The 26,281-nt window shown below is 38.2% G+C and overlaps 1 protein-coding gene across 1 annotated transcript in view; it reads left to right on the top strand.

Annotated features, from left to right (window-relative positions):
* The first annotated feature begins 1,151 nt into the window (after positions 1 to 1,151).
* Positions 1,152 to 26,281, top strand: part of LOC149814716 (uncharacterized) — a 47,680-nt gene continuing 22,550 nt past the window's right edge. Inside the window, exon 1 of the mRNA XM_089989889.1 lies at positions 1,152 to 2,181. Within this exon, the coding sequence (XP_089846015.1) occupies positions 1,155 to 2,181 (1,027 nt within the window). The 5' untranslated portion in view covers positions 1,152 to 1,154. The remainder of the gene's footprint in view (positions 2,182 to 26,281) is intronic.

The raw sequence follows: 26,281 nt of genomic DNA on the forward strand, positions 1-26,281 counted from the left end.
ATTTCAGGCAGTGAGGATTTCAAATCTCTTTAATTCGAAATCACAGGCGCCTGTGAGATTTCGATTCTCACGGGTTGCCTTGTGAAATCACACTAGTGAAACATGGGTCTCAAACTAAGAGCCGTGTTTCACGGGTCTGCAGTGGCTCTCTTCCTCCTCTCTCCTATATGAAGACGACGATGCAAGAAGGAGCTCCACTACGCAGCACATTGCCAAATCAGTTGCCGAAGAAAGTACTTGCTCACCGAGAAAACAGATACAATATTTTTTTATGGCTGAGATAGCGGGGGAGGGGGTGGAGAGGGAGGAGCTCTGCAGAATGGATTATGACGAGCTCCACTAGCCTCGAAAGGAGTAGCTGAAGGTGCAGAAAGAAAGGAAGGTTGGAGGTGGAAGAGCTCGGCAGAATGGATTCCAATGAACAACGACCTACTATTAAGGGGTGTCAATGGGTCATGTTTGACTTGGACCCATACCAAATGGGTCGAGTTTGACCCAAATATGCTAAACCCAAATCATGATCCATTATAAATCCAAAAATCCATCGAATGAAGCTATGATCCATTATATCTAATTCATGGTTTAAATAAAACAAACAACAATCTAATCCATGATTCGTTAAATCTAATTTATAATTCATTTTTTTTTAAAATATGAGAAAATGAATCCATGTCACGGTAATCCAACAACCCAAGCGAACATGAGAAATGAAATCTCATTATACTCCAAACCAAATGATTTTGATTCTCATAAGATTCTAAATCACACATAGGTTGGGAGCAGCCGAACATTCTCTAAGTAGGTACCAAATTAAATTGAGAAGTGCAATGTGATTAACTTGATCAACTGCATATGATGTTAGGCCCCACAACTGACAGGCTGTATCACAAAGATAGTGGGTGATTTATTTAAGAAGTGAAATGTGATTTTTTTTTTTAATAAGTGCAATAAATTGAGATATTTTTAAGCAGCACTAAAAAAGTGTGCAATTACATTGCACCTGATCAGCTGTCCAAGGCAGGCTCACGTCCAATCAATGTAGTAGTACAACCACGCGGTTCACACGTAAAATTTTTTTTGTTTTTGAAAAGTCATATCGTATATGAGGGTAATTTTGTAAATTGGAACCCGACGGTCCCCCTGACGCCTCTTCGATGCGATTCCTCCGCTCGGAAAAAAAAAAAGATCCGCTTCGTTTCCGCCATCCCTCCCTCGCGATCTCTCCGCTCCACCGAAATCCGGCCACCGACGGCAAGATTTCTGTTACCGACCATCAGGCTCCGGAAACGTCGTTAGATTCCGACGAATTCTCCGTTAGGAGTTGCTGTTCAGCCTTCCCCTTTACCTTCCCGCCGCCGTCGCGCGATTCTCCTCCGAAGGTTAGGGTTCCGTCCGCATATCCTCTGGTTTGCGATCTACCGTCGGATTCCGGCGGTTCTATCATGCCTAGGGGGTACAGACACAAATCCCACAGGCAGCACAAGCACGGTTTGAAGGACTCGAAGGAGGTATCGGACTCTGACGGAGAGGACCAGGAGGAAGACGGAAACCCCGCGGATTGTTCTTTGAGGAAGTCCCGGGACGAGAGCGCAACAGGAGTTAGGGTATCGAAGGGTTCAGTGCCATCGGAATCCGGCGGAAAGAGGAAGTTTGCGGCATCTGCGGCTGCGGATCTATTTGCCCCCGGTAACGAGGAGTGCTCTGCTGAATACTTCCCTGCGAAGCGCTGGAAGGATAGGGTGGAGCCGGGAGTGTCGAACCGCTGGAACGACGAAGCAGAGGGTGCTAAGGAGGTTAAGTTTGATGGTTTCAGTTCGAATCTGGAGTCGTCTCGCAAGGAAGAGAAGGGAGCGAAGCTTAGGGCTTCAGCCGACGCGAAGACTAAGGGCAGCCGGAGGTACGAGAGTTTAAATAAAGAGGAAGGGGTTCAGGTTTCGGTGGCATCCCTGGACGCCGAAGGGGGAACAAAAAGCAGCAGTAAGAGTGAGGTTTCATCATCGAAGAGGAAATCGGACAGGGAGTTGGCAACGAAGGAAGTTCATCAATCGACGCAGGGCAAGGAGAAGGCAAGAGACAGAAAGGAAATGGCTGTTGTGGTCAGCGAAGTAAGCAAGAGTCAGAAACCCCAAAGTGGTAGCACACAGGAAGAAAGGTCGCGTAAGAGAGAGGTCGAAAATACGGGTAAGGTAACACTAATTGGTTCCTTTAGATTCACCAGTCTTTCATATGCTGCCAACAGTGTTAGAGTTCAGGTGACGCTACACATTTTTTTCCTTGAGATTTCTTTTTTACCTGATCGTTGCAAAGTTATATTCTTTTTTTCGTTCTCTATGCTGGTCACTTATTGCAGCTTTTACAAAATATTCTCTTATGCCTGAAGGAAACATAGCCATTTGAACGGTTTTTTCTGTATCTCTCTGTTAAGTATTCTTATTACCAAGCCTTCAGAAAAAGAGGAAAAAATAGTTAGTCCTGCATGTCGCTGTTAAGTACTTATTCCCAAGCCTTCCAAAAAAGAAGAAGAAATAGTTAGTTTTTTTACTGATATCATATGAACCATTGTTGGTGGAATTGTTATCGGTATTATTTGACACAACGGGGCAACAAATTTCAGAATTGAGAAGACAGTGATAGAGGAGGGAGTATAAGTTGTCATTCCTCATGTACTAAATAAATACAACTTAGAGAGTGCTCTAGGTTGTTGTGAGAGAAAAAGAGTTACTGGGAAACTTTTTGTTTATCAATTGATGCAAATTATTAGCCAATCTATCTGACTTGCTTTTAGTGCATATCCACCATGCCGACATAGCTGCCATTTTAAAGAACAAAGGACAAAAATATATTAACCAAATATGAGAGAAACCTTCTATCACAATGTCAAAGAGAAGGGGTGAAAGTGGACCCCCCATAACGAACTTCGTAGCTTGGTTGAAATAACTCTCAGCATTATTGTTAGTTGAAACTAAGGTAAAAATGACACAATGGTTCCTTTAATTTGATCCCATATTTAAATTCGGTAATTAAGGGACATATTTTTTTGTAACAAAAAAACATAGTAAAGTCCCAACTTATGGAGTCAAGCACCTCGTCAAAATCAATATTAAGCAGGACTGGGGTCCCGCTATGCAGAATGGAGTTGCCAAACCCATTGGCTAGAACCTGACACTCTTGAATGGACCTACCTCTCAAAAAGGCCTTCAATTTGGCGCTATGACATAGTCCATAACCTTTCTTGTCCTATTAGTAGGATCATGGTGATAAGCTTGAAAGTGGTATTGATGAGTGAGATTGGGTGAAAATGTGAGATTTTCGTACACCTCCCATCTTGGGAATGAAGACCCAAGGAAAACTTGCTCATTTCCTTCAAAATTACCTCTTGCACACGTTATTCCCTTGGCATTTGAAGAAGTTCATGTAATGAAATGGTGGTCTTCAACAAATGCACAAATAACTCACAAACAAGTGTCTATTGGAGACACTACAAGCATGACCCTTGAAAGGGTATAAAGGGAAGAACACTTGAAAAATAAATAATACTTTATTCATGAACAAAATGCTTAAGAAGCATGGTTATTTACATTGAAGGGGTTCACCCCTATATATACAAAACAATGGGAGAGAGAGGAGAGCTCATTTTGAGCTCTCCAAAAAGAGACGTTGGATTCCAACGTCTCTTAATATAGCTGTTGGACTACAGTCCAACAACATTTATTATTATAGCTGTTGGACTATAGTCCAACAACATTTATTATAGCTGTTGGACTATAGTCCAACAACATTTATTATAGCTGTTGGACTACAGTCCAACAACTACTTGCACAGTCAAGTTCCAACAGGAACTTGACTGGATCAAAATATCTAGTTTCTATTGAACTAGATGCTAAAAAAGAAAATAGAAAAAATAGAAAAAGAAAATAATAAAAGAAAATATAATAATATTAAATAATATATATATATATATATATATATATATATATATATATATATATATATTGCAGTTTACATTTTAACACTCCCCTTCAAACTTACGGTACAATGAGCGAAAGTTTGTCTAAGAGGAAGTGAAATCTGGGAGCAGCGAGAGGCTTGGTGAAGAAGTCTGCTAATTGATATTCTGATGTAACATATGGCAGATCAATGGTTCCATGTAAGTATTCCTCTCTGACATAGTGACAGTCCATCTCAATGTGTTTAGTGCGCTCATGGAATGTCCGGTTGCTTGCAATGTAGATCGCACTTTTGTTGTCAAAGCACATCTTTGAAGCTTGCGTTGCTTTAGCTCCCATATCTGCTAGCAATCGTCTGAGCCAAACAACCTCCATAGTGGTGGTTGCCATGGCTCTGTATTCAGCTTCGGTGGAGGAAAGAGAGACTTTCTGCTGCTTCTTGCACCTCCACGAAATTAAGGTTTCACCTAGGAACACACAAAAACCAGTAGTTGAGTGTCTATTATTGGGATCACCTCCCCAGTCAGCATCAGTATATGCAATTAAATTTAATGAAGATGAAGCAGACAAGAAGAGTCCTCGTGAAAGAGAGGATTTTAAGTATCTAATAATACGCAAAATCGCTCCCATGTGCACGGAGGTGGGAGCATGCTGAAACTGACTAACTGTATGAACCACATGAGTTATATCTGGCCTAGTAATGGAAAGATAAGAAAGAGCTCTAACAAGTTGTCTATAAGGAGTAGGATCATCAAGAAGTTCTCCATCATCAATTTTCATTTTAACATTGACAACTTCTGGAGTGTCTACTTTCTTATCATCTGTAATTCCAGACCTGGAAACGATATCAAGAGCAAATTTAGATTGAGATATCAAATACCCCCGAGGGGAATAAGCAACTTCAATGCCTAAAAAATATCTTAATAAACCTAAGTCAGTCATTTCAAAGTGAGTTTTAAGAAGAGATTTGATATTTGCAACTCCCTGTTTGTCGCCTCCGGTGATGATCATATCGTCCACATAGAGAAGAAGAATAATGATGCCTGCATCAGATTTCTTAACAAACAAAGCAGTGTCAGTTAAACAAGGTTGAAAACCAATATCAAGCATAACATGACTAAATCGGTCATACCAGGCTTTTGGAGCCTGTTTAAGACCATAAAGAGCTTTTTCTAGACGAAGAGCTTTACCCTTAGGGATACTAATACCAGGTGGGGCTTCCATGTATACTTCTTCAACGAGATTCCCATTCAGGAAAGCATTTATGACATCTAATTGAAAGATAGGCCATGTTCTAATGGAGGCCAAGGCTATTAAAGTTTTAACAGTGGTCATACTGGCCACAGGAGCAAATGTTTCTTCATAATCGATGCCATACTCTTGGGCATATCCTTTTGCTACTAAACGGGCCTTATATCTTTCCAGGGTCCCATCACTTTTGGTTTTGACTTTGTATACCCACCTACAACCTATAGGTTTCTTACCCGGAGGAATATCTTGTATCGTCCAAGTATTGGCCTTTTCTAGTGCATCCAATTCTATTTTCATGGCTTTTATCCATTCTATATGATTTTTTGCTTGAGAATAGGATGATGGTTCAACATATGATTGTATTAATGTAATGGCGGCCCTATACGTGGGTGAAAAAGATTCATAAGACACAAATTTTTCTGGAGGTTTAGAGATTCTAGACGTTCTTCTAGGTGGGACTTCAGAGTATTTTTGTAATGCACATGGAAGATTTTGCTCTCTACGTCTTGAATATTGTAGACTAACATCCCTATGGATTTGCTCTTCATTATCATCATTTTCAACAACAATAGGACTTTGATCATTGTCAAGGTCATATCCAACATCACATTCATTGGATTTTGAAGTTGGATCAATTAAAAACGAGTATTCAGTGACATCCTTGGATTTTTCAAATTCAAAGAAGCTTTCTTTTTCCAAAAAAGATACATTTCTTGACACATATAATTTGTCATTTTGAAAATCGAAACACCTATAGCCTTTTTGATTATCAGCATATCCTAAAAAGGCACATGGGATTGCACGAGGAGAGAGTTTATCATTTCTGTTGGTGAAAACAAAACATTTGCATCCAAAGACTCTTAATCTAGAATAATCTGGAGTTAAATTAACAAGCTTTTCTATTGGAGTTGTATTCTTTAATGAGGAAGATGGCATCCTATTAATGAGGTAGGTGGCAGTTAGGACCGCTTCAGCCCAAAAACTTTTTGGAACTTGATTTGCAATTAGCAATGTCCTAGTAGTTTCCATAATGTGCCGATGTTTGCGTTCGGCTAGGCCATTCTGTTGTGGAGTGTGTGGACATGATCTTTGATGTGTAATACCATGTAAATTGAGATAGTCTTTGAATTCGTTGGACATAAATTCTCCCCCTGAATCAGTGCGAAAAACAGAAATATCATTTTGAAACTTATTTTTAACCATTTTATGAAATATTTGGAAGTTAGCAAAGACATCAGATTTATGTTTAAGAAAATAAATCCAAGTATGTCTAGAAAAGTCATCAACAAAAATGACATAATATGTATAACCACCTTTGGAAATAACTGGTGCGGGGCCCCAAACATCCGAATGTATTAACTCAAGTGGTCGTGAGGAAACAAAAGTTCTACTAAGAAATGGTAACCTTTTCATTTTGCCAAGAATGCAGTCTTTACAAGAAAAATTTTCAGAATTACAAAATTTTTCCAAACTTGGAAAATATTGAATTTTAGACATATGAGGATGGCCAAGCCTTTTGTGCCATAAATCCAATTCTAATTTCTGAATATTATAACAAAATGCATTCTTGGGTAATTCCAAAAAGTCCATGTAATAAAGTCCTCCTTCTCTATGGCCTTCCCCAATCAGCTTCCCTGACTGGCGATCTTGTACCCAGCAACCATGAGAAGAGAAGGAGATATTACATCCATAATCAGATATTTGCGAGACAGATAAGAGATTCAAATTAAGTTTAGGGATATATCTAACTTCTGGGATAAAAAATCTTTTGGATTTTTGAAGATTTTCAAAACATCCGATTCCTTTTACTTCGAGAGATGTGCCATCGGCTGTAAAAACCTTTGACACACTTGAGTCATTTTTAAGACATTCGGATAGACTATTAACATTTGGGGTCATATGAAAAGAAGCACCAGAATCTAAAAGCCAAGGAAAGTTACCTGGACCGGAGAAAGATGCAACTGCCGCTCCAGTTGAGGCTTCGGTTGAGGAGGATACCCCTTTGAGAAAAGGTTGAAGGATTTCCATCAGTTGAGCCATAGACACAGGTGCATCTTGATCTTTTGACTCAGATTCAACAGATGCAACTCTTTTTTCTTCTCTTCTTTTTAACTTTGGACATTGAGGCCTATAGTGCCCCGGTTCATGACAATGATGACAAATAACTTTTTTTTTATCAAAGTCGCCGTTTTGCCTTCCAAAATGAGGCGGCTTGTAAGTACGAGTATGATTCCCCGGTCTAGATACAGCTAAAACGGAGTCATCATCAACTTTTGGAGTACTTTTTCTAAGTCTATTTTCCTCCATAGTGAGCTCTTCTATAGTATCAACAATAGAAGGAATTTTTCCACGATGTAAAAGGGCCGATTTGGTGGATTCAAACTCCGGCCTTAGACCATTCACAAATTGATAGAAATGTTCCATATCGAGTTGCTTTTGGCGAAGCTCGATGTCTTCGGCACAATGCCATTTGGGCTCAAGAAGAGCCAACTCTTCCCAAAGTTCGGACAACTCATTATAATATTCTCGAATAGTTTTATCTTTTTGAGTCATTGTCCGAACTTTATCTTGTAAATTGCATACATGTGCAATATCTTTAAGGAAATACATGTTTTTGAGGTATTCCCAAGCCTTATCGGCATGCTCAAACTTAGCTAGACTAGAGCATTTTTTAATGTCTATGCTATTGATGAGCCATGACATAATTTTTGCATGTCCTATCCTCCATTCTTTCCATTTCTTTTCATAAGTGGCTAACGCCTTACTCTTCTCTTCTTCCGTTAGAGGAACCTCTTTATCACCCTCTTTCTTGGTAAGAGATAGTTTAGGTTCCAAATCGGAACCATCCACTATACCCCATAAACCTTTTCCCCAAATGTGGTGCTTCATAATCGAAGCCCACATTACATAGTTAGTATCATTTAGCTTCATAGGAATGATGGTGATCTTATCATTGTCATCCATCTTTTACAAGGGTAAGAGAGGAATAAATAGGAGGAGAGAGAGAGAGAAAAATAAAAAGAAAAGAAAAAGAGTAGACAAAGGAATAAGAGAGGATACAAAACCAATTTTTTTTTGTAGCACAAGTTCGCCTTTCTTCAAACAAATCTTCTTGAGCCAAGAACAAGGTGATGAAACACCTTTTGTAAATGTGGCACGGAAATCGAGGCGGAAGCACTTCAAGATCTAAGGATTTCGTAGCTTTGATACCATGTAATGAAATGGTGGTCTTCAACAAATGCACAAATAACTCACAAACAAGTGTCTATTGGAGACACTACAAGCATGACCCTTGAAAGGGTATAAAGGGAAGAACACTTGAAAAATAAATAATACTTTATTCATGAACAAAATGCTTAAGAAGCATGGTTATTTACATTGAAGGGGTTCACCCCTATATATACAAAACAATGGGAGAGAGAGGAGAGCTCATTTTGAGCTCTCCAAAAAGAGACGTTGGATTCCAACGTCTCTTAATATAGCTGTTGGACTACAGTCCAACAACATTTATTATTATAGCTGTTGGACTATAGTCCAACAACATTTATTATAGCTGTTGGACTATAGTCCAACAACATTTATTATAGCTGTTGGACTACAGTCCAACAGCTACTTGCACAGTCAAGTTCCAACAGGAACTTGACTGGATCAAAATATCTAGTTTCTATTGAACTAGATGCTAAAAAAGAAAATAGAAAAAATAGAAAAAGAAAATAATAAAAGAAAATATAATAATATTAAATAATATATATATATATATATATTGCAGTTTACATTTTAACAGTTCATACTTGCAGTCCTTCCAAATGAGTCTAGAAAACTTGATTCTGAAGCTATTTGGTCCCAAAGCCATAAAATTTTCCATGGGCTTGAGGGAAACCAAAATCTATACCTTTGAAAAGGGTCCCTTGTCCAGTGGTAACCTCTTTTTTGGCAAAAACTATTAGGAGGAAAAGCTTCGTGTTCTGGTCCTCTATCTTCAGCCAAGAGATGCAAGACCTTTGTCTCTGCTCGATTTCCTACCTAATGTGCCATTCCTTGATTCTATTTCTATGTATCCGATATTTTTACACCCCCCCCTTGGTCACCTTCAAGTTGGTGTTCAAGGTCTGACAGTTCAACTTCCTAGGCATCAATTTGTCTGAATTGGTCCTTCCTTAACTCCTTGGCCTAATTGATCAACTGACCCTTAACAATGCATAACTTCCTCATGATCTTGAAGGCCGGCCATTTTTTAGTTGGCTGTCTCTACCACAAGCCACCATTTGTTGGAAAATAGAGGACCTTTCCCAGCAAAGTTCATGTTAAAAAGGACTCGACTAGAATGCTCTAGTCCCTCAAGAAATAAACATGCCATGAATTGTTTATCATTAATCTGATGAACCTCTATCTTTCAAAGCATTATCCAAATTTTGGAACCATTAGAGAAGTCTTCTTCAACCTATACTTGGACTTTTCAACTTGCAAACGTGCTTTAAAGGGTTTACTTTTTAAAATCTTATGGGTTGTTCTATGTATTTTTCTTCCTTTAATTTTACATGCAAAAATTCATTCTTTATATCCAGCTGATATAGTTGCCATCTATAGAATAACGACAATAACAAAGCAATTCAAACAGTTACTATTTCTACTTTTAGGCCAAAGGTCGTGCAATATTGTTGGTTATATCCTTTGAACAAAACAAGCTTTATATCTTTATATCGTGTTGTCAGATTTATGTTTTACCATGTAAATCTATTTACAACCAGCTAGAGTTTTGTTTTGTGGACTTTCAACAAGTTTCCATGTTTTTGCATGCAGGGCATCTATTTCATCAGTCATGTCTTCAAAATGCTTAAAATCCTTTCCAGGTCCTTTATCTTGACAATTCACTAAACAATATCTGGATTTATGAGCAAAATTTTGATATGAAATGAGTTGTTCATTTGGATGATTCTGATGACGACCTTCTTAATTTTTGTGATGGATGTGAGGATAAACCTGGTTCTTGAACAAACTAGTCCTTTGGCTGTCTTGAATGTACTTGTTTTTATCTTTGGTTGTTGGAGTCATGAATAGACTGTTTTAGAGTTTCTTGACCGTTGGTCACTATTATGGGCCACAACTCTTTGTTTTATTTACTGATTGGTCTTATTCTTCTTGTTGTACATTGTTATACATTTGTCGAACTTCATAGTTCCGCTTGGATTGTCCACATTTCAATTTGTTCATCATCATCATGTCCTTTAACACTTATCAATTTTGTAAGAAAAAATGGCTCTTGATCTAGTTAACAATGTAAAGCATCCTTTCCGCTTGGAAACATTTCATGGGATCACGATGCTTGTTCAACCTAGAAGTATATATGTCTTTGGGCAACCCCTTTGCGTTAATTAGATATCCAAGAAATATCAAGGTACAACATCAGCCATAAACATGTACATATCACCAACATCCAAAACTCTTCATAAAGTTATAATCAAGATTTTGTTATTCATCAAATTGTATGGAGAATTACCAATTAAGGTATCAGTTGCAAGTGTATTAATAAAATAAACAATGATGTGAAATGCTTCTATCGAATATTTTTATAAATACTACCATATATTAAGGACAGACCAACTTCCCTGGTATGTTTATTTTTGATTTGTATCCCTCTATTTTGTTCAGACTTCAGAGTATGAGGATAGGAAAACTGTATCCCTATTCTAATTTCTTGCACGTGGTTGCAAAATGCATAGATGAGCATTGCCCCATACCATCATTATGAAAAAATCAAAGGGGAGAACTAAAATATTTTTCAGTAGTATTTGGATTTTTTTATTTTTTCAAACATTTGTTATTTATTTTTGATAAAATACATTCACATAGACCTGTGAAATCATCAATAAATGCAACACACTAAATACAGCCTACTTAGGAAGCAAGTGGGGCCCATACATCAAAATGAATTAATTCTAAGGAATAAGATGAATTTGTCTCACTAAGATGTGAAGGAAGATTAGCAATAGTTTTAGCATTATATTTAACATAACCAGAATTTATTGAGGACTTAAAATATCACGAATGAAATGACCTAGATGATAACATCTTTATTGACTTTGACTCCGGTTGATAAAACTAGTGCACTCAACCACTGCAAGAACAATTCTCACAGAGGAGGATGCAGTTGGGCAAGGTACGATATGAACAATAATACTTAAGGTTGTATGTATCTCATCGTAACCTGTATTGGTCGGGCCCATAGTTACACCGTATCGTATCGTATTGTAAATTTTTAATAAAAAATTTCTAAAAAGTCCAAAAAAATAAAAAAAAATCAGAAAAATTTAGCAAAAATTCTAAAAAAATCATATCACATGAAACAATGATGAATTTTACAGAATACAACTATAAAATCACATATGAAGCATTTATGTCTCTATGAGCCGCATAAGACATCATCAAACATCAACTAATATAGAATCATAGTTAATATTTCATGCATATCTCACAAGAACAATGCGAAATATTAAATATCTTGCAATTAAAAACATGGCACAAGACTCATTCTTTCATATTGCATAAACAAAAACAAAATAACCAAGTTTATGAACAATTAAGTGTTAAATAACCAAGTTTTGTTTAAAACATATTACATAAAAACTTATTAATCATAATCTTCTTCTTCTTCTGATCCTCCTTCGACATCCAGATCGTCTCCAAGATACGTGAGGTCTTGATCATCTACCTCTTGTGCTCCTTCCATGTTAATTCACTGAATGTCCTCTTCGTTCAAAAGAGTCTGCTTCTTCTTCAACCCATGCATCCAATTCATCAAAGTGTTCAAAACTGATGAGATAAAATTGCTCTTTGTACCTCCTTGCTGATAACTTTTCGATTTGCTTAAAAAGATGACATGAAAAAAATTAAAATTAGTTGGGTTTTGAATGAAAATGACAAATAAACTTTATAATTTTATATACCTCTGCATTAGTCGTAAGTTGTAGCTTACATAGACGAGGTCATTAAGCCTTTTGTGCTCCAATCTATTTCTTTTTTTCTTATGGATTTGCTCAAAGACACTCCAATTTCTCTCGCATCCGCTTGCACTACATGTTTGGCTAAGAATGCGAATGAAATGCTCTCAAATTTAGAACATCAGTTCCAAACCTGGCCTACCATATGTTTGAAAAAAAATAAAAGAATGAGAAATCAATAAAACAATAACAGATATACAATCATTACAAAACATCATAACTAAATAACAATATAAAATTAAAATTAAAATAGACAAAATAAATTACCTGGATTCTTAGTGGCACGGTTTCGCACTGCTACAAGTCTCCCTATATCATACAATGAATTATCATAAGTTTTCATTTCCTTATGAATTTGATCTTGAATGCTATAATCAGGGTTCAACCTTTCGATGCAATCCAAAAGTCCCTTGTTAATTTCTCTAGGCTTTCTTTTTTGTGCATGGGGTTATACATTCCACTCATCTGATAAAAAACATTTTTTTAGTGCAACTCTATTCTTTACTAGACTTTATGCTGTCAAAAAATTCGTAGCAAATCTAGTAACTACACTACAAATTAACTTAGCACCACCAGTGTACTTTCTCATTAGGCTGAAAACCTATGCATGATTGTAAATAAATTTAGTAATTTCTTGGTAGTATTCAATTGTCTGATGTACCTCATCCATGATGCCGATATCCTAAAACATGAGGTCTATGCAATGAGCAACAAACGGGGCAAAAAAGAATAACCTAAAACTTTCTGCCAATTCTTTACCTACTGCCTTATAATTTGTTGCATTATCAGTAATGAACTGTACAATGTTTTGAGGCTGAACCTCTTCCACAACCTAGTAAAAAAACCTCAGCAATACATTTGTTGTCTTGGGCGTATCAGACAAATCAATTGATTTCAAAAACATGGTTCCTTTGGGACAACGGAGAAAGAAATTTATCAAGGTCCTTGACTTTTTGTCTGTCCACTCATCTGCCATAATGCACCTAGTCTCTCTCCATGACTGCCTCATCTCATGACAATAAGCCTTCACTTCATTCACATTAACATATAAAATCTTTCCTCTTAATGCATGATATGAAGGCAACTTGTATTCATGCCCGATATTGGTTATGGCATTTGCCATGACTTGAAAATGAAATGAATTTACCGCATTGAAATGAATGCATACATCATAAAACCATCTCCCAACCGCGACATTCACCTGCTCGACTAAATGTTGAGGAGTCGTAGCAGTACGAATGTTGGGTTGTGCCCTGGGGGCAGTCGTAGCAGTATGACCATGAATCTCTGTGTGCATTCCTCTGCTATTTCATTGTGAATCGAGTCTGATTCACAGTGAAATCGGCTGAGCATTTCCGGCTGAAGCTCTTCACATTTTCGGCTGAGCCGATTTAGCATTTGTCGTGAATCTCTGTGTGCATTCCTCAGCTATTTCACTGTGAATCGGGTCTGATTCACAGTGAAATCGATTTGCATTCATGGCAGAGCATTCACGACTGAGCTTCACGGCAGCACCTCACGATTGAGCAGTTACCGTGAAGCTCACTGCACTTCACTACTTCACAACACCTGATTTCCACTTCACGATTGGGCCCGATTTGCATTTTCGGCTAAGCATTTCACGACACCTACTCCACGGCAGTTCCAGTTTGTTTTCACAACAATGTTCATGTTGCACTTCACCGACTGAATTTCACGGCACTTCACGGTGGAACAATTGCCCGATTTTCAATTCATGGTTGAGCCTTCATAGCAGCTTGTTTCACTGCACTTCACCGGCATAATCCCTGTTCCGGCAACCCTTCGTCACCAGCTGCTGTGATTTTTCATGGCACTCTTTTTGGATTTTCACGGCTGCAATTCATTTCTCACAACATTCGAATTTCTGCATTTGAGTCGGCCGTGAAAATCCAATTTCACCTTGAAAGTGAAATCGGGTTTGCCTTTCAATCACCGTGAAATCCCTATTCACGACATTCCCTTTTCACGGCAATTGATTTTTACGAATGCAATCCATTCTCATAGCATTTCATTTTAAATTTTTATTTTGATTTTCACAGTATTGCATATCTCACGACATATTCATTTTGATTTTTATGGTATTTCATTTTAGGCATATCATTTCATTTCCGCATTTGGTTTTGTCATTCATGCATTCATATCATTGCATTTTAGAGTTTGCAATTTCAATTTCATTTTCATTTAGCTTATTTTACTGTTGCGTGTACTTTGCATTTAGTTCATTTCGCATGTTTTCACATTTTGACTTTTAGCGTAGTGTTAGTTGTTTTGTCTTGTGCTGCTTCGTGTGTTCATGTTTTGCAGGAAAGCGTGGAGTGGAGGCAAGCAAGCGAGATATAGTTGCACACATTTAATACGCAACACGAGGACACGAGCGCAAGAAGACTTTAGTTTTTTTTCTTTTAGATTAGGAATTTCAATTTAATTTTGGGTTGCAATAAAACCATTTTAATATTCTGTTAAACCCTCTACGTAGGGTAAAAATTTGATGTAATAGTTAAGTAGTTTCCTTTTCTCGTACTTTTCTATTTTTGGCAATAAAGCGTAGTTTAGTTGCGTTTTTGGATACAAAGTATTTTTCGTTCCCTGAGATCGACCCAGACTCCACCACTCGTGCGAGCCGGTTTTATTTTTGGTGTCTGGCTTTCACGTGCTGTCACTTAAAAATCTTTTCTAAAATCGTTCGTTTCACAAAACTGACATCATGTCGCACCTACACCCATGTGGGGGTGTGATGTGGGTGAGTTGCCTTGTTAGAGGAGTCTGTGTTACATGGACGTTAACCAAATGACCCACCACTAAGCCCAAGCATGTTTTTGACTATTGTCACTGAAAAAATGTGTACATACTAAAAATTCTCTAGATTAACGTATATTGAAAAAAGGCAAAAGGCGAGATTTGTGTTGAGATTCAGAGGTTTTAAGTTTAAGTTTTCTTAAACTAGAGGTTATTTGATATTTAGTGTTTAATGAGGGACTTGTGTGTAATTTCTTTCTTTGGCCTCTCTCTTTTTAACATAGAGATTAGCCCTAATCTAACTTAACGAGTTTTCTCATTTTTACTGTCGTCTCTCTCTCTCTCTCTTCCTCGACTTCTGTGGTAGTTTTCAGAACTTCTACATGGTATCAGAGCGGTAGATCTCTGGAGCGTGATCGATTTACACCAACAAAAGGCGAAAGAAAAAAAACAAAACAAAAAGGGTTGGAAACAAGTGTGCACATTTATTTTTTTTATAGATCTGATAACAGATTTGGTGTCTGACTAAGGTCACGACACAGATCTGTCATTAGATCTAAAGGACACGATGATTGCGTGTCATCAAGATCGGGATATGACAGTTTTTTAATGGTGCACAGAAGAAACAATTTTTTTTTTGGCTGTCGTGATTTATATGTCTGGGAGCAGCTGTCGTGATTTCCTGTTTTTTTTGGTTGTAGTGATTTATGTGTCTGGGAGCAACTGTCGTGATTTTTATTTTCTGTGTGCTCATATTATCTTTGGTCGTGCATCTGGGAGCCGAGTTCGACGTGGTACTGTTCTTCTCAGATCTCATTTGGTCGTTCGATGTCAGAATATGAATATCAACAGTCGTGATTCCCTGCTGTGTCGTGATTTTTTTTCCAGCCGTAACATGTGTGTTGTGAAAGCAACATGTTAATATCATTTTTTTTTGTCGTGGAAGCAGCAGGCGTGATTCCCTACTGTGTGGAAAAATATTTTGTTTGTGGGAATCTTTTATCTACTGTCGTGGGATTTATGTGTTGAGTACAAATGCCTGGTCGTAGTATTGGCTGATGCATGATTGTGAAAAACGCTATTTTCTGTGTCACTTGTAGCCTGTCAAGAATTTATTTCTGGTGTGGCAAACTGTGTAGTCGTGGACTTGCTTGACGTGTGATTATAAAACACGCTGTTCAAGTGAGTGAATCTGATTTTCTTTTTCTAGCTGAAATAACATTAAATATTCAGTATGGGTGAAACTTCGAAATGTGATTCCAAAATTGAACATATTGGGGAGTATAAGGCTTTTGCAAATCCCTTCTCGTATGGTTCTTCTGTAAGGTTGAATGAAACTAACTATGCCAGGTGGTCCAGAACTTTTATGATGTCGGTATCTGGACATCGTAGAAAACATATTTTGTTGGAAGATGAACCCAATGAAAAGGTGTGAAAATACGTTACTTGGGACGAAGATAATGACATAGTTACGTCATGGATCATGAATAGTGTCGAAACCCATATTGCAGATGGTTTAATTTACTATAATACATCCAAACAGATGTGGGACAATCTTCGAGATACGTACTCACAAGAGACTAATGTGAGTCGTATCCTGCAAGTCGAACAAGAGATATATAATTTACAACAGGGAGATCAGACCTTGACCCAATACTATGCCTCCGTCAAAGCTGCGTTTGAAAGACTCAATGCTCACAAGCCTCTTTGTTGTTCGAAGCAAAAGGATCATCAAGAACAGACTATGGTTGCTCAGTTTCTTACAGGTTTATCTTCAGAATTCTCTGTTGCAAAAGTCCAAATGTTGATTGGATCAAATGTACCTACTTTTGCTGATGCATACAATCGTCTGAGTAGACTTGCGATCTCCGTTCCACAATCTCATCCAGTGACCTAGTCATCTGCTCTAGTTGTCTCATCTGGTTATGGGCGTGGAAATATTCAGAATATCAGAGGACGAGGTCGTGGGCGAGGTATGGGAGGCAGAGGAAAACTTCAATGTACATTCTATGGAAAATCTGGACATTTAGAAGATCGTTGTTGGGATAAGCATGGTCGGCCAACCTCTTCTTCATCAAAGTCATATGCTCCAAAAGCAAATGTTACTACACTAGAGGCAACAAATGTACATGATAATATCTCTGCAAGTGACAGTATCACCCTCAGTCGAGCAGAATATGATAAGCTGATAGCTCTTCGCCCTTTGAGTTCCACCCCTCCTATAGCCGGTGTTGCCTACTCAATAGGGAATCATCTTCATCTGAATGATAGTAAGTGGATTATTGACTCTGGTGCATCAAAACATTTGTGTGGAAATTCGCTAGTCTTTTCAGATCTAAAGGATATTATTGTTCATTGAGGAGTCTCATTAGCCGATGGGAGTTCCTCACCAGTTGCTGGTCAGGGAAATATTTCTATATCCTCCACCTTACAGTTGAAAAATGTTCTTCATGCTCTCAACTTTCCTCAAAGTTTACTCTCTGTTAGTTGCTTTACAAAAGAACTAAACTGTAGAGTAATATTTGATCCGATGGGTTGTCATTTTCAGGATTTGCTGACGGGAAAGAAGATTGGTAGAGGCTATGAAGAAAATGGAGTCTACTACCTACATCATCCAGTGGGTAATGTTTATGCTGCAGTGGAACACTCATCCAATCCTGTTCAATGGCATCGTCGTCTTGGTCATCCTTCATTGTCAAAGCTTCGTTATGTCTTTCCTCAAATTTCTTCTACTACATCATTTCAGTGTGAAGCATGTCAGTTGGGCAAGCATCATCGAAGTTCGTTCCCTTCGAGTCAGAGTCAGTCTAGTCATAAAGTTTTTGAACTTCTTCATGCAGATGCATGGGGTCCTAGTAAGATTCCTACTAGGACACAATGTCGATATTATCTTGTTATTGTTGATGATTTTTCTAAGTTGTCGTGAGTGTTTTTAATAAAAGAACGATTTGAAGTTTCAAGTATTATCAAATCCTTAATTCTTAAAATAAAAACTCAGTTTGAATCTGTTGTTAAGATTGTTCACACTGATAATGCTCTTGAGTTTAAATCAAAAGTTCTGTTACAATTTTACCAAGATCATGGCATTCAACCCCAAACTACCTGTGCCTATTCATCTCAACAAAATGGGGTGGCTGAGCGAAAACACCGGCACCTGCTTGATGTTGCCCGGACCCTTATGATTCAATCCAATGTTCCTGCGTTATATTGGGGTGATGCGATTACCACTGCTTGTTATTTGATCAACCGCATGCTTTCATCTTCTGTGGGTGATCAAATTCCATTACATATCCTAAAACCTAATGCCCCACTCTTCTCTTTCTCACAAAAAATATTTGGATGTGTGTGTTTTATACACAAACTTGGCCCTGACCGTGATAAATTAGCTGCTCAAGCTACAAAATGCATATTTATAGGTTATCCAAAAAATCAAAAGGGATATCGATGTTATGATCCTATTTCTCGCCAAGAGTATGTCAGTGCGAATGTATCTTTCTTGGAATCCACTCCATGTTACTCTAGTACCGGTTCTCCGTTGCCGGTTGATCTAACTGAGTCTTTTCCATTACCTATACCTCATTTTCCTTTGGAATATGTGCCCTCATTACCGAACCAAACTTCATCCTCTTCACGATTTAATAATCCTCCATTGGTATATGTGCGTAGAGCTCCACCTCCGCAAGTGCCTTCATCCTCTTCTTCTCCTGAGGTAAGTACTATTGACAATAGTGATCTTCATGATGATGATAACAGGCCTATCACTCTACGCAAGGGGACACAACAATGTACCTTATATCCCATATCTCATTTTGTCTCTGATGTCAGAATTGAAAATCAGATGAAAACTTTCATTTCAGCCTTATCTACTGAAATTATTCCTCTGAACTATCAACAGGCAGAGCTCGATAACCACTTGAAGCTGGCTATGCAAGAAGAAATGGATGCTTTAGTGTCTCAGCATACATGGGATCTAGTTGATTCCCCAGTGGATGCTGACATTGTTGGATGCAAATGGGTATATACAATAAAGTACAAATCCGATGGTTCTATTGAAAGGTACAAGGCCAGATTAGTAGCAAAAGGGTATACTCAGACTTATGGTATTGATTTCTTTGAAACCTTTTCTCCTGTTGCACGGATGAGCACCATTCGTCTTGTTCTCTCAGTAGTTGTTCATCATGGTTGGAGCTTGTGTCAATTAGATGTGAAAATGCATTTCTATATGGGGATCTATCTGAGACAGTTTACATACAACAACCTCCAGGATTCGAGGTTGAGGGGGAGTGTCAGAAGGTGTGTAGATTGAGAAAGGCGATTTATGGCTTGAAACAAAGTCCGAGTGCATGGTTTCAAAAGTTGTTTGAAGTGATGTCACGCTTTGACTTTAATAGGTCAGCGGCAGATCATACACTATTTATCAAGAAGACTAACTCAGTCATAGTTGTTATGGTGGTATATGTGGATGACATCATTCTTACATGAGATGATGTGAAAGATATTGAAGCCACAAATGCTCATCTTCAAAAACACTTTGTTACAAAAGACCTTGGTTCACTTAGATATTTTCTGGGTATAGAAGTTGCCAGGAGCCGTGAAGGGATAGTTTTGTCTCAACGGAAGTATGTTCTTGACTTATTAAAGGAAACAAGAATGTTGGGAGCTAAACCAGCAAATATTCCCATGGACCATAAAGTTCAGTTGTTTGAAGAAGGGTCAAAACCGGTTGATAGCAAAAGCTATCGCTCACTAGTAGGGAAGCTACTTTATGTAACTGTGACCAAGCCGGATATTGCTTTAGCAGTAAGCAAAGTTAGCCAGTTTATGGACAAACCAACTGAGGTACACTGAAATGCAGCTATAATGATTCTCAGGTATTTAAAATCTTCTCCTGGAAAAGGGTTATTGTTCAGGAAAGGTGGAGCTCTGGAGATAGTGGCCTATTCTGATGCTGACTATGCAAGATCTGTAGTGGATAGAAAATCTACCACAGGATTCTGTGTGTTTCTGGGAGACAACTTGATTTCATGGAGAAGTAAGAAGCAAAATGTGGTTTCTAGGTCGAGTGCAAAATCAGAATATAGGGCTATGACCCAAACAACTGCTGAATTGATGTGGGTTCGTACTGTTCTTCATGATCTTCAGGTGAAGGTTTCCTCTCCTATGACCATGATGTGTGATAACAAGGCTGCCACATATATACACCATCCTGTCTTTCATGAGAGAACAAAGCACATTGAGGTTGATTGCCACTATGTAAGAGATATGGTTCAAGCTGGTCATATCACTACCAAATATCTAAAGTCGGAGGACCAAGTTGCAGATATGTTTACAAAGCCTCTTGCTCGACCAAATTTCTCAAAATGTTGTGACAAGCTGAGCATGATAGATATCTATGCTCCAGCTTGAGGGGGAGTGTTGAGATGAAGAGGTTTTAAGTTTAAGTTTTCTTAAACTAGAGGTTATTTGATGTTTAGTGTTTAATGAGGGACTTGTGTGTAATTTCTTTCTTTGGCCTCTCTATATTTAACATAGAGATTAGCCTTAATCTAACTTAACGAGTTTTCTCATTTTTACTGTCGTCTCTCTCTCTCTCTCTGCCTCAACTTCTGTGGTAGTTTTCAGAACTTCTACAATTTGAAACCAACATGTTCTGAAGAAAAGTCTTAATGCATCGCCCATTGCGGTAATAATGACCGTTTGGTTTTATTTGCAAACATAATTTATATATTGGGTTCACAACGAACTGAGTCTGTCGAGCCTTATCTGTCTCAACAGGTCGTTCAAGCTCGGCTCGATAGCTCATCCGAGCTTCATACGTCAGTTCAAGCTTAGCTCAATTACAAAGTGGGTGAGTCCGAGCCGGCTCGGTTCGATGTGTATCCCTACTCTCGGCTAGCTTTCTTAACCAATTAGTTTCTAAAAAATTGACTACTTCAAACTTTCTTACTTGGAAAAGACAAATAGTTCCTTTCATCCACAACCAAGATCTTTCTAAACTCCTGGATAGGTCACTTAAGAAGCCACCAGAATTCATTTTGCAGAAAGAAAAAGATGAAAAAGGGGTTGTTGTTGCTTCAGTATCCGCTCAGAATCCGGATTATGTTTCTTGGATGAAATGTGATCAATCAGTGGTGGCTTATATCACCTGCACTCTATCATAGGAGGTTTTAGCGAGTATTCGCACAACTATGGAGCTATGGGTTAGGCTTGTGTAGACATACTCACAGGTTTTAGAGGCAAAAATCATGTTTTTGAAAAAGGGGTTCTATGTAAATCATGGAGTACCTTAATAAGATGAAGGAAATTACAGATTAATTTGCAATGGTCGGATGCGAGATCCTAAGGATAAGGTGCAACACACCCTCAATGGACTGGACACGAATAGTGTTTTCTATACTATCTTGTCATGTTTTGATGAGCTCCCTACATTTGAAGCTTTGCGTCCCAAACTGCTTCAGTTTGAGATGATTTTGGCAGGTACAACCGAAAGCTTCTCAGTCGCAGTGGATAGTCATAATGTGCTCATGTCAAACACCCAATATGGAAGAAGAAGAGGAGGCATGCGAAAAGGACGGGGAAGAGGAAGGAGAAAATCAAGGAGGCCATGGATTGCTTCCACTTCCCAACACTTCTCCAATCTATTATCAAGGCAGAAGAATTCTCACATGTTATATTTGCAAAAAGTGAGGCCATGTTAAAGCCAACTCTTTGTTTAAAGATGACCCAAGGTATTCTGGAGAGATAGATTCACAAAACAAAAATGCAGCAAATAAATTAGGAGGATCAGGGACAGAACAATAGTTACCGGGGGACAAACAACTTTGCTTAATCTGAAACAGAATGGTCCGGGAGTTTGGTATGCAGACTCGGGAGCAGGTAAATTTAAAGACTTAGCTCCTTTGGTAGAGATAGAGTTGTTACTGGAGATGGCTCTTGTCACCTCATCACACACATTGAAAAAGTTTCTATTCCCACATCCAATTCTAATCTTCACTTGTCAAATGTTTTTCTTGTTCCCAATATAAAAAAAAATCTTGTTTCCGCTTCTAAACTTGTTGATGATATCAATTCTTGCATCGTTTTTATTTCTGTTTATGTGAAGGATCTTCACATGAAGAGGACGTTTGCTGAAGGAGAAAGACGGGGGAATATGTATATCTTCAAAGAAAATCCATTGGTTCGTATTCCGATCAAGTCTGCTGCCAAATCCCAAAGCTATACTTCTCCTTGTTTTGTGAATGAGTCAGAGTCAAATTAGCCAAGAGTCTTGCATAGTCGCCTAGCACATTGTAATTAGGCTTTTGTTGAGAGGCTTGTCTCTAGTGGTTTAATTTCTTTGTCCAGCATGAGTCAAGAGTCAAATAATAAAGTCTGTCCCAATTGTCAAGTCTCAAAATGTCATGTACTGCCATTTGTTTCTACTAATAAAAGAGCTTCTAAATTGTTTGGAATTGTTCATTCTGATGTATAGGGACCGACTCTCAATCCTTCTTTTTTCTGAAAGATGTTATTATGTTACCTTTATTGATAATTATTCTATGTATACTTGGATATGCTTTATGAAGCACAAACAGGTGAAGTTTTTAAACTCTTTAAAAGCTTTCATACTTTGGTTCAAAATCAGTTCTCCCTGCCTATTCTTAATTTCAAGTGTGATGGTGGGGGCGAGTACTCTTCAAATAACTATTGAATACCTTAAAGAAAATAGAGTCAATCAAAGAGTTTCTTATCCTCGAACACCTCAACAAAATGGGCTTGCTGAGAAAAAACATAGGTACATAGTTGAGAGTGCTCGTGCCATGATGCATGAAGGATGTGTTCCTTTGTTTCTATGGATAAAAGCTTTTCATACAACAGTTCCTATAATTAACATGATGCCCATGAAAGTGCTCCAGCGCAAATCACTATATTATAAACTGTCTGTTTGGACAACATCCTAATTATGATTATCTAAAGACATATGACTGCACTCGTTATATTCATATTGGGCTGCCAAGAGACATCATATTCAAAAAATGAGTGTAGCTGAGATGCGGATGCTTAGATGGATGTGTGGAAATACAATGAAAGATAAGATTCGGAACGAAGAGATACGTAAGAAGGTAGGTGTTGCACCCATTGAAAATAAGATGCGAGAGAATCGTTTACGGTGGTTTGGACATATTCGGCGAAGGCCTAATGATGCTCCAGTTAGAAGGTTGGAGAAATGGGAAAATATATTAGTTAAAAGAGGTCGGGGTAGGCCTAGGAAGACTTGGATGGAGATGATAGGAAAGGATATGAATGCTTTGAACCTCACCGAGGACATGGCGTTGGATAGAAATGATTGGAGGAAAAGGATTCATGTGGAAGACCCAAAATGAATTTCTTTTTTGGTTCATATCGCTGACCCCAATTGTTTTGGGATGAAGGCGTAGTTGTTGTTGTTGTTGTTTGTTGTTATTGAGAACTAAATTTGATAGGAAAGCCTACTTTTGCAAGTTTGTTGGATTTGCTGATGACTACAAAAGGTACAAATGCTATGAAATTGAAAACAGATGCATTCGTATTTTGAGAAATGTTATTTTTGATGAACTGAATTTTGACTTAAAGAACAAGCCTCAAAGTACACTCACAGCCAACTCAATTATATCAGCCCTGGTTAAGTGATAGTTTGTTTCCCATGGAATTGGTTGTAGAGAATAATAAAGCTGATGATGAACTTGTCGATCCAGAAGACCGAATAGAGAACCAAATTATTACTGGACTGCAAATCATCAGAACCGATTTGGTAGATGGGAGGTTCAAAGGAATTGTATACACTATACAGTCACAAGGGTCTAAATGCACCAAAAAATTGCTTAGAACAGGGAAGCATTGAATTGACAGATGACCAAAATGTCCAAATAGCTAGAAGATCCGGTAGGGTTCGACATCCTATTGATCGATGTGTGAGTTATGAGAATTTAGTGCTGAGCATCAAGCATTTTTAACTGCTGTCTCCCAACATCAAGAACCCCAATACAAATGGATTGAAGCTATGAATGAAGAGATATAAGCATTGAATGAATGCAAAACTTGGGATATTATCAAGAGGCTTGTAGAGAAGAACGTGGTTGGATCAAAGTAGGCTTTTAAAATCAAATACAGACCAGGTGGTAGCATAGAAAGATACAAGGCAAGGCTGATTGCAAAGGGACTTACCCAAGAGCATGGACTGAACTAAGATGAGACGTTGAGTCCGGTTATGAAAATGGCGACTGTTAGAGTTATCGAAAGAGAAACAGTGGTGAAAGCATGTTGGCAATGATGGCCTTTTAAGATGCGGACTGAGCGGGAGAAGATCGGTTTCTGGGTATTATGTTTTCATTGAAAAAAAATCTCATTTCATGGAGTAGCAAAAAGCAAAAGGTAGTAGCTCGTTCCAATACTGAGGCCAAATATCGGTCAATGGCAACAACTTCATCGAAAATAACCTGGATCAAGTATTTGTTGTTTGATCCAAATCAATAGATACGAAGCTCAATATTGTTTTGTGATAATCAAAGTGCGATTAAGATCTCACTGAATCCAATTCAACATGGAAGAACCAAACATATTGAGATAGATCAACATTTCATCATAAGCAAAATTGAAATTGCGGAGATCACGAGTCAGTTTGTTGGAACTCAGGATCAAGTAGCTGATCTGTTCACAAAAGGGCTAAGTAAGCAACGTTTTTGGTACTTGAAGAGCAAGTTGTCCATGGTTCTCACCATGCACAACTTGAGGAAGGCTATTGAGATGTGATGTTCTGGATCCAGATCTAGATTGATGTTTTAGATGTTACGCCTTTTCTTTTATGTAATGTTTCTTGTATTTTATTGTTCTTATTGTTGCCCCTCTTATATAACTTTATTGTATATTCTAATTGGGGGTATTCTTGGAATGTATTTTTAATATTGATATAAAGTAACCCATGGTTCATGAGAAAGAGCGTGGATAATTCTTGTTGCAGCCCCTTTCTTTTCTTGTCTCTCATCTTTCCTCTTGTGAAGCTTGTGGTGATGTGACTTAAACTTACAAGGGGCCATAAGATCAGAAGTAGGGAGCTCATCTTCGTCCTCCTAGGGCTCCGCATATCCCATTTCTGCATCACTCGTCTCTTTTTCTTATCTTTTTTCTCTCAAACCAGTAGGTAATTACTGGCATTACCATTTTACGACATCCAACAATTTCCTTGACATGCAGGCCGCAACATTGAGATGTGTCCCAGCTAAATGATACTTCAACTGAAAGATATCACCCGGAATAACAATATGACAATAATTGCATTCGATTTTCACTCATTATTCGAGTGCCCTATTGCCATGCCAGATCATTTGATGCATCTTCCCCCAAAAAAGCTCAATCAAAAGGAAAGAATAGGGTTTTTTTTACTTTAACCCAATTCCTTGAGCGGAAAAACGGTGGAAATGCACTCTTGATGAAATCGCAAAAGCCCTCTCCCTTGCTTACGGATCGACCCCCAAATCTCTCTCATGAGTCTTGGGGGTTCGTGGATACCTCTTTAATGGTCTCTACACAAATGAGGGAGTTGGTCTTAAGAGGTCTTTAAAACCCAAAAATAAAAAATTACTTTTCGGTCCTTTTTAAGTGCGTCGAGCCTATCATATGATACTGGCCTGTATCGTACGATACATGCACGATATGCACTCGTATTGCGATACGAGTGTGTATTGTATCATTTTCCTTTATAGTTACGATACTTATCGTACAATACAATATAATACAAACAACCTTCGTAATACTACTCATAGGACACATTTTATAACAATTAACTGGCCTTTCCCATAATGAGATGCCATGTGGATGTTCTATCTGTTGTTCCAGGGCTTGTGACTAGGGGTGTCAACGGGTCGGGTTTTGTTCGGACCCGGGTGAAACCAAAATTGGACCTGCTTTTCGAGTATGGTGTCAGGTCTGGACCCGGGTCTAATCGGGTCCACTATAAGAAAAACCATACTTGGACCCGATAAGAACTACATGAACCAGACCCGGTAAAACCATATCTTTTTATCATTTTTACATTGAAAATTGCAGGTCTTAATTGGAACTCGGGTCGGGTCCGGGTCTGGTATAAAATTTCACAAACTATACCCGGGTCCATGTATTAATCGGACCTTCAGGTCTGGACCTGGGTCTTAATCAGGTTTTCTTATTTATCACCATACCTGGACCCTATAGGGTTTGGTTCAGGTCGGGTCCGGGTAAGCCTGACCCGTTGACACCCCTACTTGTGACCCATTGAGTTGATTGGGAAGCCTTTCATGCTAGGTTCTTGCTTGACTTAGTAAAAAATTTAGGTTG

Source organism: Nuphar pumila, chromosome 15, assembly GCF_984573655.1.
Source record: "Nuphar pumila chromosome 15, dmNupPumi1.hap1.1, whole genome shotgun sequence".
NCBI classification, from domain to species: Eukaryota; Viridiplantae; Streptophyta; class Magnoliopsida; order Nymphaeales; family Nymphaeaceae; genus Nuphar; species Nuphar pumila.